Raw genomic sequence first — 13,284 nt, 5'->3', positions numbered from 1 at the left:
TTTCTCCTTATTTCCAGGTTGAATCTCTCCTTGTTCAGTTTCCATCCATTATTCTTTGTCTGACCTTCAGGTGTTTTGGAAAATAGCTTGACCCCCTCCTCTCTGTGGCAGCCCCTCAAATTGGCAGGGATTTTACCCATCCCATCTTCCCACAAGCTGACAGTCTCTCTCAGACACACACAACCTTTTTGTTAGAAATCTGCAAGTTAATGTTACTGCATCTTTCAAAAAAAAAAAAAAATCTACAACAGCATCATGTTTTAGGATAAGCTATGATTAAACGGTTAGAGAACCATCTGTCCATGGCATTTTTTTTTTTAAAAAAGGAAAGCCAGTGATTAGGAAATCATTACTTCATCTGAAAATGTTCCACTGATTAAATTGTATCAGATGCTTTGTGAGTTTATTCTATCAAACAATGTAGATAGCAGACTATGAAAATTTAAATTACGGGTGGCTTATATAGGATTGAAAAACAGAAAAGAGACAGCAACAATTCAATATAATAACAATAAGAGAATGCAAGCCATTAAGGCACAAACCCATTACTGATGGGATCATCCAGCACCCTGGTCCAATGTCCAGGGAAGAACACAGTTTTCGAGATGATCCCATTTCAGGAGGTCTGGTGTTCCATAACACAAATGCCACAACAAAGAAAGCACAATGCCTGGGTCCCACCAGATGACACTAGAGGGAATCTCCTTGTTAGAACTTGTGGGATAGGTTGAAATGATCAGAGACAGACAAAATTGTCCAGCCCTAATCTAGGCCAGGAAGGGTTTTTTTTTTAAGTATTAATTTAAGTACTAATTCAGTACCTTGAATTAGTACTGGAAACCTATTAGGAGGTAGTAAGACTCACAAATAATTGTGCTACTTGGGTGTACCATGGGGCATCCATAATGTTTAATGGAAAGAAGGGCTAGGGGGAGATATCATAGTAGTATTCCAATATTTGAAGGGCTGCCACAAAGAAGAGGGGGTCAAGATATTCTCCAAGTCACTTGAAGGTGGAACCAGAAGCAATGGATGGAAACCAATCAAGGAGAGAAGCAACCTAGAACTCAGGAGACATTTCCTGACAGTTAGAACTATTAATCAGTAGGACAGTTTCCCTTCAGAAGTAGTGGGAGCACCATCACTTGAGACTTTCAAGAAGAGACTGGACTCCCATCTGTCAGAAATGGTATAGTGTCTCCTGCTTGGCCAGGGGGTTGGACTAGATGACCTACAAGGTACCATCCAACCCTGATTATCTGTTATCTGGAACGTTTGCATCTTCTGAAAGATCTTCAAGCGGAGTCCCAGGTAGAGCTCATTGTGACAATCCAAAGAGAAGGTGATCAAGACACAATCTAGAAATGAGTGTGATTGTTGCACAAAATGGATTTGTGTAAAGGCCTTCCCGGTCACATCTGCCACCTGCTCTTCAAGCAAGAGTTGACTCTGCATCCAGATTGAGTTGAAGAATTAAACTGCTGACAAAGGGTTTGTTTTCCCTAATTAACTGACAATTCAAATTTAATCACACTTTCCAATAAGATCTTGGCTGATTCACCCAACCCTCCTTAGCAACATCTGCAAATGTACGAAATTTCTCAGCTTCTTGTCTTCCAAACAAGATGTAGCCATTTTAGTTTCTTATTGCCCAATATTCCCAAACTCCCTCCCACTCACCATTTCGACACTCGACTTCCAGCCAAGCATGTGATCCTTGTGAGAAAAATTACCACTTTAGAAAAATGGTTGAGTTAAGTTAGGGTAACAGTTGCTCAAAACCACAGTATCATCATTCCTACTATTGCATTCCAGTTCAGAACCGAGTGGGTTTTGGAGGTTTTTTTTCCCCCTTTATCCCAGAAATCACGCCTTTTTATTTTACACAAGAAAACGTTTTAAGAGATTGAAGAAAACAACAGAAAGAAAGAAATGAGTAAGCCGTGAGCAGTTACTCCAAAGAGCTTTTCTGAAAGTTTCTTTTTCAGCCACAATACTTTACAGGCTACCAAAAAATGCAAACTTCTGCAAATTTAATAATTCACACAGAGATGACAAATGCCTCAGCCTAACTGTGTCAACCAACCACAAGTCCTGCATCTCTGCAATTATTTTTCCTTCCATCCTTAAATAGCAGGGCAAAGAAGGAACACAAAAAGCAAGAACCTTTGTCTCTGAACACTGAATGTCTTCAATTCAAGCAGAAGCCAATTATTTTAGGGATTTTTTTTCCCCAAAAGCCTTCTACCAAGCCCCCTCCCAACCCTTAATTCAGAAGCATCCACAAAAGAAAGTCAGACCAACCTAAACCACAAGGACCACATTCCTATATATTAGGAACCCAGCTAACCATAATGGAAACATAATATTGTTTTTCTAAACAGAAGAACATTCCAAAGCATTAGTCGCCATGATGGAGAGACCTAGCATATTGCGGGCTGGGTCTAACAACCTGGATCCATATTGTGGAGCTGAATATACATTTCCCAGTATGAAGCTTAGTAAGTTATCCCAGAGAAGATGAAGAGAAGTTACTGTCCTCTATGCAAAAGTAGGAGAAAGCTGGGCTCATGGATTTTAGATCAGGCATAACCCATCCAATGGCTTTCTGTTATTGCTCAATGGGAAGGGCTGGTCATGTATGTGTCCCATTTACTCTAGTTTCTCCAAGGATTTAACAAAAACAAGAACCTGTCCGTTGTGTTCAGGACTCAATCCAAGAATCATTTTTGTTAGTTGTCGCAGGCATATCCATAAACGCAACAGCTCTTACCTTCTGGAAAAAGTCTTCTCCACTTTTCCCCTTTCCTTCAGCAGCAGCTGAAAATAAAAATGGCACACAATTAATCAGATCTACCGCAACATCTTTGTCCTTGTTTACTAACCAATCTAGGGCAATCGTGGACATCTCTGTGGGGAACTTCCCAAAGCAGACTGTTCTGCCAACAAAAATAATGTTGATGCTGAAATGCACAGCTGAACTGAATATTGAAAGTTTGTGAAACAGCCTAGTATGAAAACTTTTTCATGTAAAAGTTTGGTCAATTTGACAATAACTCAGATTTAGAGTACCCCTTTCCCCAAAATGAGAACAAATCTCATTTTCTGAGGAAAAGAAATGAAATAAAGAGCAACCAGCTGGATCACTGGATCTCAATTTCACTGGATTTCACTGGATCAGTCCCGGATTTCTCTCACTATCCATTTTTCAGGCTTTGGGGGGGGGATTCATACATGCTTACACTGCTTCCAGTGGAAAGGATCCCAAAGCGGTTTACAAGTATCAAATGCATTATAAGCCATATTGTAAAAACAATACATGAATCCTAGATGGTAAGAAGAGAAAAGTGTAAACAGAAGCAGGTTTTTTTTCCTCCAGATGCAAAAGAGATATCCACTTAAAAGCTACTAACCCAGTTAACTCAGGGTCAAAGAAGAGCCATCCAGAAGCTGACTTCTCCCACAGAGAAGGGCTGACCCATAAGAGGCCACAAAATGGCACCCAGTGGTTTTGAGCACAACCAAGCCATCCATCCATTCCTAACAGATTATCCTTGCCTTCTCTGTTACACTAAATCCAGCCATTTTAAAAGGACACATGGCTATTTGGTTCTGAAGGACGGCTCGCATTTCTTCCACTGTTTTTAACCTTTCCAGCTTCACAATGAATCCAAAGAACTACTTTTAAGTGCTTAGTTGCATGCTGTGACATCCAATGTTTCTCTTTTTTTCCCCTCCCAACAGCATAAAAACATATCTAAGACTCTTTTCTCAGCCATGTACTTTTTGTTCAGTATCCTTCAGTATCCTTCATTGTTCAGAGAACCATCTTAGACCCAGAGAAAGTTCTGATTTGTTCCCTGGAACCTGACTTCGAGACCTGATACGATCTTAATGTTTTCCTTTGACTTTCATCACTGAGGTCTTTGAATTTCCTTCTGAGAATAAACTGTCTGCATATTCAGGAGTATCCAGTTACAGATCGCTTGCATAACTTTATTCTTCCACAAAGAGAACATTTCCAAAAGGCGGCCCTCCATCACCTTGGCTTGAAAGTGAAATTAAAACTAAACACAACCGCACTGGGTTGTCTGAAAAAAGACGTTGTTGGGATTTTCAGTCCCTGGTACTTCAACTATTACGAGGTTAAGAGGCTCTGAATTCTTTCAGGGTGGGAAAATCAGTTTTTGCCAGACTGAAAGAAAAAAAAACAATATACAAAATGCTGTTTTGAGGTAGCCTGGCGGCCTTGCACATTCCCACAGGACCAAGAGGTCCAGTGGTGTTATTCAAATTTTTTTACTACTAGTTCGGTGGGCATGGCTTGGGGTGTGTGGTGTAGCTTGGTGGTCATGGTAGGGGAAGGATATACTGCAAAATCTCCATTCCCTCCCCACTCCTGGGGGAAGGTTATTGCAAAATCTCCATTCCCTCCCCACTCCTGGGGGAAGGTTATTGCAAAATCTCCATTCCCTCCTCATCCCACTAACCTGCTTTCCAGCTCTGTTCTCCTGTGCAGGGCAAACAAAAAAGACCCAGCCAATCAGCTGGGACTTGGAAGGCAGAGAATAGATGGGGGCAGGGGCAGTCAGAGGTGGTATTTGCCAGTTCTTTGAACTACTCAAAATTTCTGCTAATCAGTTTTCCAGAACCTGTCAGAACTGGCTGAATACCTCCTCTGAAGAGGTCTCCTTGCTCCCACTGTCTTTGGACATCTAAAATCAACTGTTGTTGTTATTTTTAAGTAGAGGGAGAACTGATCTGTGGCATAGCACATTGTCTACCTCCCTGGTCATCCTTCTTCCCAAGAAATCCTCCGAGCCCCGTAATGTCTCTTGGAGAAATGGATGACTGCAGTGCAGTGGGGGGTTTGGAGGGAGGTGAAGTTACTTTTCTGTTTGCTCAGAAAAAGGGTTAGGAGAAGAAATACTAGAAAGAGCAGGGAACACGGGGGACAAATCTTTGTCTCTCAAAGCAACCATTCTGTGAATGTGTGCGTGCATGCACAAACACACAACTGAGATACCCACACAAAGGGAGAGTAACCGTTTTGCAAAAGAGCCCCCAAATTGGAGAGGTGCTGTACTGCACATCTTAAAACTGGAAAAACCCAAAATTCTTTTAAAAAACCCTCTCATAAGCAAATAGCAATTTCAGTTTTTAAACCCCACTAAAGGAAAAGTTACTAAACCAGAAGAGTGCTGGATAAATATTGGGGTTTTCTGGGCAGTGATACTGGCAGAGAAGCTGGACGTTTTCTAACCTCAAAAGGTGTTCTTGTCTTCCAAAATACACTCCTGGATTCCAGAAAGAGATAATTGGAAAACTAGTTTCTTTAAAAGGAAACAAGCATGGAATCAATAACCACAATAACCTAGATATAGGGGACTGACACCAAAATGTCCAAAGTTCAGGACCTATTAACCTGTAACTAAACTCTTCATTTATCTAAGGATAGTTCAGTTGACCACATTTAAGAGTGTCAAATGACCAACTGAAGTCTCAGCTAGCAACTTGGGAACAAAATTCAAATCTTTAGGTGTCACATGACAGCAGGCTTTACAAAGAAGAGGGGGTCAACTTATTTTCCAAAGCAGCTGAAATCAGGACAAGAAGCCATGGGTGGAAACTAATCAAGGAGAGAAGCAACTTAGAACTAAGGAGAAATTTCCTGACAGTTAGAACAATTAACCAGGGGAACAGCTTGCCTCCAGAAGTTGTGGGTGGCAGCTGAATTTTAAAGATGGTTTAAAGTATCTATGATAGTGGGTACTCCAACATTGGAAGTTTTTAAGAAGAGATTGGACAACCATTTGTCTGAAGTGGTACAGGGTCTCTGCTTTGAGCAGGAGGCTGGACTAAAGGACCTCCAAGGTCCCTTCCAACTCTTGTTGTTCTGTGCGAAGAACCTTCAAAATACTATAGAGATGTTAAAAAATAAATAAACAAGAGAAGCAGAAATAAAGGTTGTTGAGAAGATCATATGGTGGGATTAATCTTCGCCTGCAGCCATTTGTAACCAAAACATCCTTCAACTCTGGCCATCTTGGCTCATGAAATGAGCCAGAATTGGATTGGCAGAGGATGGAGGAAAAGTGTTTCTTCTATTATTATTATTATTATTATTATTATTATTATTATTATTATTATTATTATTATTATTATTATTATTACAGCAGGGGTCCTCAACCACTGGGCCACGGACTGGTACCGGTACCGGTCCATGGAACATTTTCTACCGGGCCGCTGGTTTGCTGGGCGCCGCCATGTTGTTTGACGAGAAAGTGCTTCCGGGTGAGCTTTTCCGGTTGGAAAGCGGCGTTTGGGTCCTGAAGGAATCCTCGCGCCTTAGTTTCATCGAAGGGGGGGGCTTCGAACGAAACTAAGGCACGAGGATTCTTTCAGCACCCAAGGCAAGGCGAGCCGAGCGACCGTCCTGAAGCCGTCCCGAAGCGAAGCCCATCAACAAAGGTACAAAGGAGGAGTTGAAGTTGGCGGGGAGAAGTGGGGGATGGCTGGCTGGCTGGTCGCTCAGCTTGCTTTGCCTTGCCATGCGTGCTGATTCCGGTACTGGGCCGCAGATCATTTTGTGATGCCGGTACCGAGCCGTGGCACAAAAAAGGTTGGGGGCCACTGGCTTAAAGCATAAAAATATTAAAATAATTAAGATAAATATTCTTAACACAATGAAATGAAAGTACAATCAAAGTAAAATCATAGTTACAAGATGGGGAAGGAGGGAGTCCAATGGAGGAGAGGGGTTGTCTCTTAGGAGCCTCGGTGGAGCAGTAGTTAGAGAATACTGCAGTACTGCAAGCTACTCCTACTGCAATTTGGAAGATCGAATCCCACAAGGCTCAAGGTTGACTCAGGCTTCCATCCTTCCAAGGTGGGTAAAATGAGGACCCAGATTGTTGGGGCCAATAGGCTGACTCTATAAACTGCTTTGAGAGGGCTGGAAAGCACTATAAAGCGGTATATAAGTCTAAGTGCTATTGCCAACCAGTGTGATACTCTCCCATTGGGGCCCCAAGGCATCTGGTACTTGTTCTGGTCCTCACAGAGAATGTCTTTAAATCTGAGTAAGAGTTTTGGAAGGAAGAGCAACCAGGATGATTAGGGGACTGGAGACTAAAACATATGTGAAGAACGGTTACAGGAACAGGGCCTGGCTAGTCCAGTGAAGAGAAGGACCAGGGGAGACATGATAGCAGTCTTCCAATATCTGAGGGGCTGCCACAGAGAGGAGGAGGGGGTCAAGCTATTTTCTAGAGCACCTGAAGGCAGGACAAGAAGCAATGGATGGAAACTGATCAAAGAGAGAAGCAACCTGGAAATAAGGAGAAATTTTCTGACAGTGAGGACAATCAACCAATAGAACAGAAGTTGCCTTCAGAAGCTGTGGGAGCTTCATCCCTGGAGGCTTTCAAGAAGAGACTGGACTCCCATCTGTCAGAAATGATTTAGGGTCTCCTGCTTGGGCAGGGGGTTGGACTAGATGACCTACCAGGTCCTTTCCAACTCTGTTAATCTGTAAACATAGATATATTTCAGTCAAGCCTTGACTGGTCTTGACTTTGGTTGATGGATCCTCACCAAGGACCAAACTGGGAAGCATCTCCTTGTTGGTTCTCTTTATTATCTAGAGCAGCTTCCAAAACAAACCACCAAACCTGATGTTTTTAGTTAGATTTTGGGTGCAGCCTTCAGCCAAAATACCATGAATAAATTATCTTGAAGGTTCCCCTCATTAGAACATGGTTTTGGGGCAACTCTGGGGTGCTCCAGACCTGAAGGATCTTTCTGGCTTCACCAGACTGGCTGGTGGAAAGCTTTGGCCTCCCTAAAGTGGTTTGCTTTCATGAGAAGAGAAGATTTCTGTGTAATGAACAGAACCTCCCCAAAGAATTCACAAGTTAGCAAAATCTGACCTAACTAATGGGCAGATGGCTTTTTTCTCAATTATGAAAATATACAGACTCCAGATAACTTTGGAAATTCAATAGACTGAACCTTTGTTCCTTTACAATATTTATAAAGATTATCAAACCATTTATATATAAAAAAAGAAAAGTATTCCACTCCATATAAATTACAGGTGCGTTCAAAACTGTATCTATTTCCACTCAAATATATATTTCAAGCAATTTGCATTTCAGCTTCACTCCTGTGGGTTATCATGTCGGGTTGCATTTCATATTTTTCTCATTTGTAGGCAATCCAGGGCTGCAAATATTCCATCCAAAACTAACAGCAGAAAGTTGAAACAGGTGTTAACGTTTAGGGTATCCATGAACTTCGAGAGTTTGTCCACTATAAACATGACCAAAGCACTACTGAACATCCTTTAGATTGTAATTTAAACAAACTATTCTTAACATTCTAAATAAGTGTTATTGTAATTAAAGTTTAAGGCAAGTAGCCTCTGGGACATTTCCAAGAAAAGAAAGGACCAATATAAAAAAGCTATGGAAACTTTTGTTGTCGCAACACAAATTTTGGGCTGAGTGGTGGACGACTACCTGTAATTAAATATTTCAACAACGGTGATGCTAGCTAAAGGAATCGGTAGCCTTGCATCCTGTAGGGACTCAGCATTCAGAAATCAGTAGACAATAAAAACCATTCAATGGTGAAATCTCCTTCAAGGTGAGCTCAATTCCTAGGACTTCTCAGGAGGCTCCATCCTATTTTTCTGGCAAAAGTGTAGAAATATTTGCTACTGCCTTCTTTCACAACTTGTTTTTAAAGTTTCCAGAGTAGCTTGCAGCCCCTGGGATTCCCGGGTGTTCTCCCTTCCAAATACTAGCCAGGTCCAGCTCTGCTTAGCTTTTCAACATCAGCCAAAGTCAACTAGGAGCTGCCACCCAGGTAGGCAGGTGAATGTTTAAGAGGGCTACATTCCTTTTTATTCAGCAGGCTTCCATTTGTGGTTTTATATTTTAATTCTGTCCTTTCATCTGAGACTCCCGTAATTTTGCAGGTTCTCTTTAGTTCGTCTAAAACTTGACCTTGGTATCATGCAACTGGACAAAAGCTACAGATTCAGAGATTGGGGCCAAATATATTTGAAATCTAAATTATCATGCAGAACATATTAATTTATCCTATCTAAACCAAAGACTCACTCTTCCAAGGAGCATTTATGGTATCAAAATCTGTTGTTTGGTAGCAGGGAACTGAAGTTACTGCTGATGCAACATCAAAGCAAAAGAAATCGTTCTAGTTTATTTTTGCAACTTGTCTGGACAGAGGCATTTTTAAAAGCAAGTTGTGAATTCTTGCAAAAGAGACAATACATTCCCCACCATCACCTCTGTAATAGACATGTGCCTCTGATCGGACTAATTTTGGTTCCAGGAACTCGAAATAAAAATTGTTGAAAGAGGAAAACATGCAGATTTCAAGATTAATTTTTTAAAAACCTATGTGTTTTTGAGTTGGTGGAGTCTTCAATTCTTCAAATTAAAATTTCACTGTTCATCTCAGTGTTAAGAGCCAACTTTTTTTCAAGCACACACAAAGACAGGAGAATTTTCCTGGGTTGACAGTCCCAAAGGGAACAGAACTATGAGAGATTTGGCCTGGTTTGTAGACTTCTCGTATCTTACAAGGGATGTAGACAAGACACAGTATCCACTGAGCAGATTTTTAAAAAATTTCCAAATGATGCTCAAGTATATATTATTCAAACTGGCACAATTAAAAAAAAACAAAGCCAAATTGCCTAGCCCCTCCTCACAATCTCTGAAATAAACATTTGTGTTTCGATGCTTTTGAGTTCAGAAGTTATAGAGGACTGTCACAAATAATGCAGAACTTTCTGCATCTGCCTAATATAAATTAAATCGTGCGCAGGGCAACGGGATTCTTAGATTCATGCAGAGTTCCTGAAGGTATCCTTTCCATGCTCCCTAACCTCTCCCAACTGCCACCACTGAAAATTCAACAGCACCGTTTCCTGCCACTTTGTGGTCTAAAGAACACATGAAGTCTTCTCCAAAAAAAAAAAGAGGGTAAAAGTTCAGCCTTCGTCCATGTATCAACCATCTCCTTCACTGCCTGTCATTCCCTTTCTTCCTCCCCCCCAACTATCCAAGATTGACTGAAAGTCTGAAGGAACATTTCATTTCGGGGAAAAAAATACTTCTATGCCAGTATAATTGCTAACGCAAACAACGTAGACCAAACCCTCCTTCCTTACATGCTCAGCCTCATGGCAACAGAAGAGAAGCTTTCAGAAGCCACAGACCAGAGGTAGAGATCCATCACTCATTTCTTGGAGAATTTGCTTACGGGGGGATTTCAAATATATATGAAAACAAGGCTGAGTCTTCTTAATATAGAATGCTACCAAATTGGAAAGAATAAAAAGAATGAAAGTAAAGCTACAATTTTAAAGAAGAGACCGGACAGTCACTTGTCTGAAATGGTATAGCATCTCCTGCACTTCAGATGTATTGCTCTTGATGACACCTAGGGTCCAGGAAGATAGATAGAAGGTACAGGAATCCTCTTTTGTTTTTAAAATTATTGTTTCAGATTCACCTTTCTTATGCTGCTCTGTGACTGCAGTTAAGATTTGATTGAGTGGGATCCAATCTAATTTAATCAGGAACCCAGTCAATTAACCTGAAGTTAACTGATGTCCCTCATGTGATAATACAAATTAGAAATGCCACCCTTGATTTTCAAAAACGCTGACAAGGAGAGCTTCAATATTTATTGTCCTCAATGTCTGAAAGCAACGCTAACACATTGAGGAGGACAGCTGCTTTCCACAACTGCCAAATCCCAACACCTATTGGAAATTATACTTGATATCAATCTTGGATTCGAGGCACTTACTACTCTTAGTCCTTTTGAGGGAGCACCGCTGGTTAGGGCAATACCTGAGGGGCTGCCAGAGAGAGGAAGGGGTCTAGCTATTTTCCAATGTACCCGAAGGCCAGACAAAGAACAATGGATGGAAACTGATCAAGGAGAGATCCAACCTGGAAGTAAGGAGAAATTTTCTGACAGGGAGAACAATCAACCAACAGAACAGAAGTTGCCTTCAGAAGTTGTGGGAGCTTCATCACTGGAGGCTTTTAAGAAGAGATTGGATTGCCGTTTGTCAGGTGAAAGAACCAATGTTAACTTGGGCTAGAAATTTTGGCTATACCATAAATCTGGAATCAATGGCAGCAAATCTGGGATAGGAATAAAAAGATTACATTAGCCACATCCTATAAAGAAAACCTTTTAAAGATGTTCTAAAGATGGAACCTCCCACCTACCAGATTTGCTAAAATGTATAGTTCTCAATCATCGACATGCTGGAAATGTTTGAAAGAACGGGGCACTTATTATCACATGTGGTGGGAGTGCAAGAAAATACAAGAATTTTGGCACAAAATTTGGCAATGATTAGAGGAAATGTTAAACCTAAAAATAAATTTTACACCAGAAATGTTCCTATTAGGAATAAATGAGAATTTCAAAAAAGCAGATATATATCTAATTATTCATGTTATCACAGTTGCATGATTATCAATTGCCCAAACATGGAAGTTAAAAGGAATACCGAATGATGAAGTAATAATAGAAATTTTTTTTCAGTGCACCGAGTTAGATTGCCTGACGTTAGAACTGAAGGAGCGAGATACTTCAGAATTCTATGAAATATGGAAAAAAAATTATAATTGGAGGGATATGAAAGGAAGTTTTAAAAAATGTGAAATAGAATTTAAGAGTTTACACCGCAACAATATGTCTAAGATAGTAATGGATACAAAGATTTATAATGTATATACTGTATATATATATATATATATATATATATATATATATATATATATATATATATATATATGTATGTATGTATGTATATGTATATGTATATATGTATATATGTATACATGTATACATGTATATATGTATGTTTTCTTAAGTTTTCACGGGTACTTACATGTATGGTATTCAGCTTTGTTCAGGTATTTTCCCACGTCATTGTAGTTGTGCTTTTAAAGTTGTAGTAACGTTTCGGCAGAATCTCATCTGCCATCATCATACAGAATATCATCCATAATACAGAAGCCTGATGATGGCAGATGAGATTCTGCCGAAACGTTGCTACAACTTTAAAAGCACAACTACAATGACATGGGAAAATACCCGAACAAAGCTGAATATCATACGTATATATGTATATATATAAGAAAACATATACGTATATATGTATATAAATGTTAATACTGTTTGATGACATAAGCCAACTTATGACCATTTTTCACACTTACGGCTGTTGTAGTATTCCCTATGGTCACGTGATCAAATTTCAAATTCTGGGCAAGTGGTTCATATTTTGGACGGTTTCCGTGTACTGGAATCACAGGATCAGCTTTTGCAACCCTCGGACAAGCCAAGTCAATGGGGAATCCAGATTCATTTAACTTAACCACATCCCTAGCTTAATAAATGCAATGATCCACCTGACAACTGTGGCAAGAAAAGTTGTAAAACTCACTTAGCAGATGTTTCACTTAGCAACATAAATTTGGGGCTCCATTGTGGCCATAAATCAATGACTTCCTGTATTTACCATTTTGGTGATTGCTATTATTTCGTTTTTTTTAATCGTCAGCTGCCCAGAGCCACGTCTATAAGTTGGCCAGGTGAATTTATAATATAATAGGATATTAATATATGAAAATAAATAAATCCAACTGCCTGTGTTCGTCATGCATTTCTGGGCAAATTGAAAGTAGCTCCTTATTGAGCGATGCAAAGGTTTTTTTTTCTTTCAATGGCCATCCAGTTAACCCAGGGATCTTCAAACTTGACAGCTTGAAGACTTGTGGACTTCAACTCCCAGAATTCCTCCTCCAGTCATGTTAGCTCAGGAATTCTGGGAGTTGAAGTCCACAAGTCTTCAAGCTGTCAAGTTTGAAGACCCTTAATTTAACCAGTGAAACACTGGGCTGCAAACAAATCTAAAAAAACATAGTACACAACATGTATCAGTTTATAAAAATCAAGTCAAGGTACCCTAACCAAATTTCTCATTGATAACATATTCACCCACCCACATCCAAGATCTCTGTTTGCATCCCAGCCCCAGGTTCTTTACCACAAGACAAGCATCACTCTGGCATTAAATTTAAGAAGACTTACAGATCAAAATGATTTAATTATTCACCTTGACATAGCTCAATTACTGCAACATTTGTTTTTAGTACTTTCACATGCTCAAAAACATTTCATTTTCTAGCTTCAATCCTGCAAGGGTGGGTAAAAGTCATT

The 13,284-nt window shown here is 40.1% G+C and overlaps 1 protein-coding gene across 2 annotated transcripts in view; it reads right to left on the bottom strand.

Moving 5' to 3' along the window:
- Positions 1–13,284, bottom strand: part of BICC1 (BicC family RNA binding protein 1) — a 125,302-nt gene that overhangs the window by 81,103 nt on the left and 30,915 nt on the right. For both annotated transcript variants that reach the window (XM_087932253.1, XM_026710995.2), the window contains exon 2: positions 2,774–2,820. In XM_087932253.1, the coding sequence (XP_087788379.1) occupies positions 2,774–2,820 (47 nt within the window). The remainder of the gene's footprint in view (positions 1–2,773; positions 2,821–13,284) is intronic.

This window comes from Pseudonaja textilis, chromosome 4, assembly GCF_049901715.1.
Source record: "Pseudonaja textilis isolate UNSWEBS1 chromosome 4, rPseTex1.2, whole genome shotgun sequence".
Taxonomy (NCBI): domain Eukaryota; kingdom Metazoa; phylum Chordata; class Lepidosauria; order Squamata; family Elapidae; genus Pseudonaja; species Pseudonaja textilis.
Note: the sequence above shows the minus strand (reverse complement) of the source record. Positions and strands in the feature narration are given on the sequence as shown.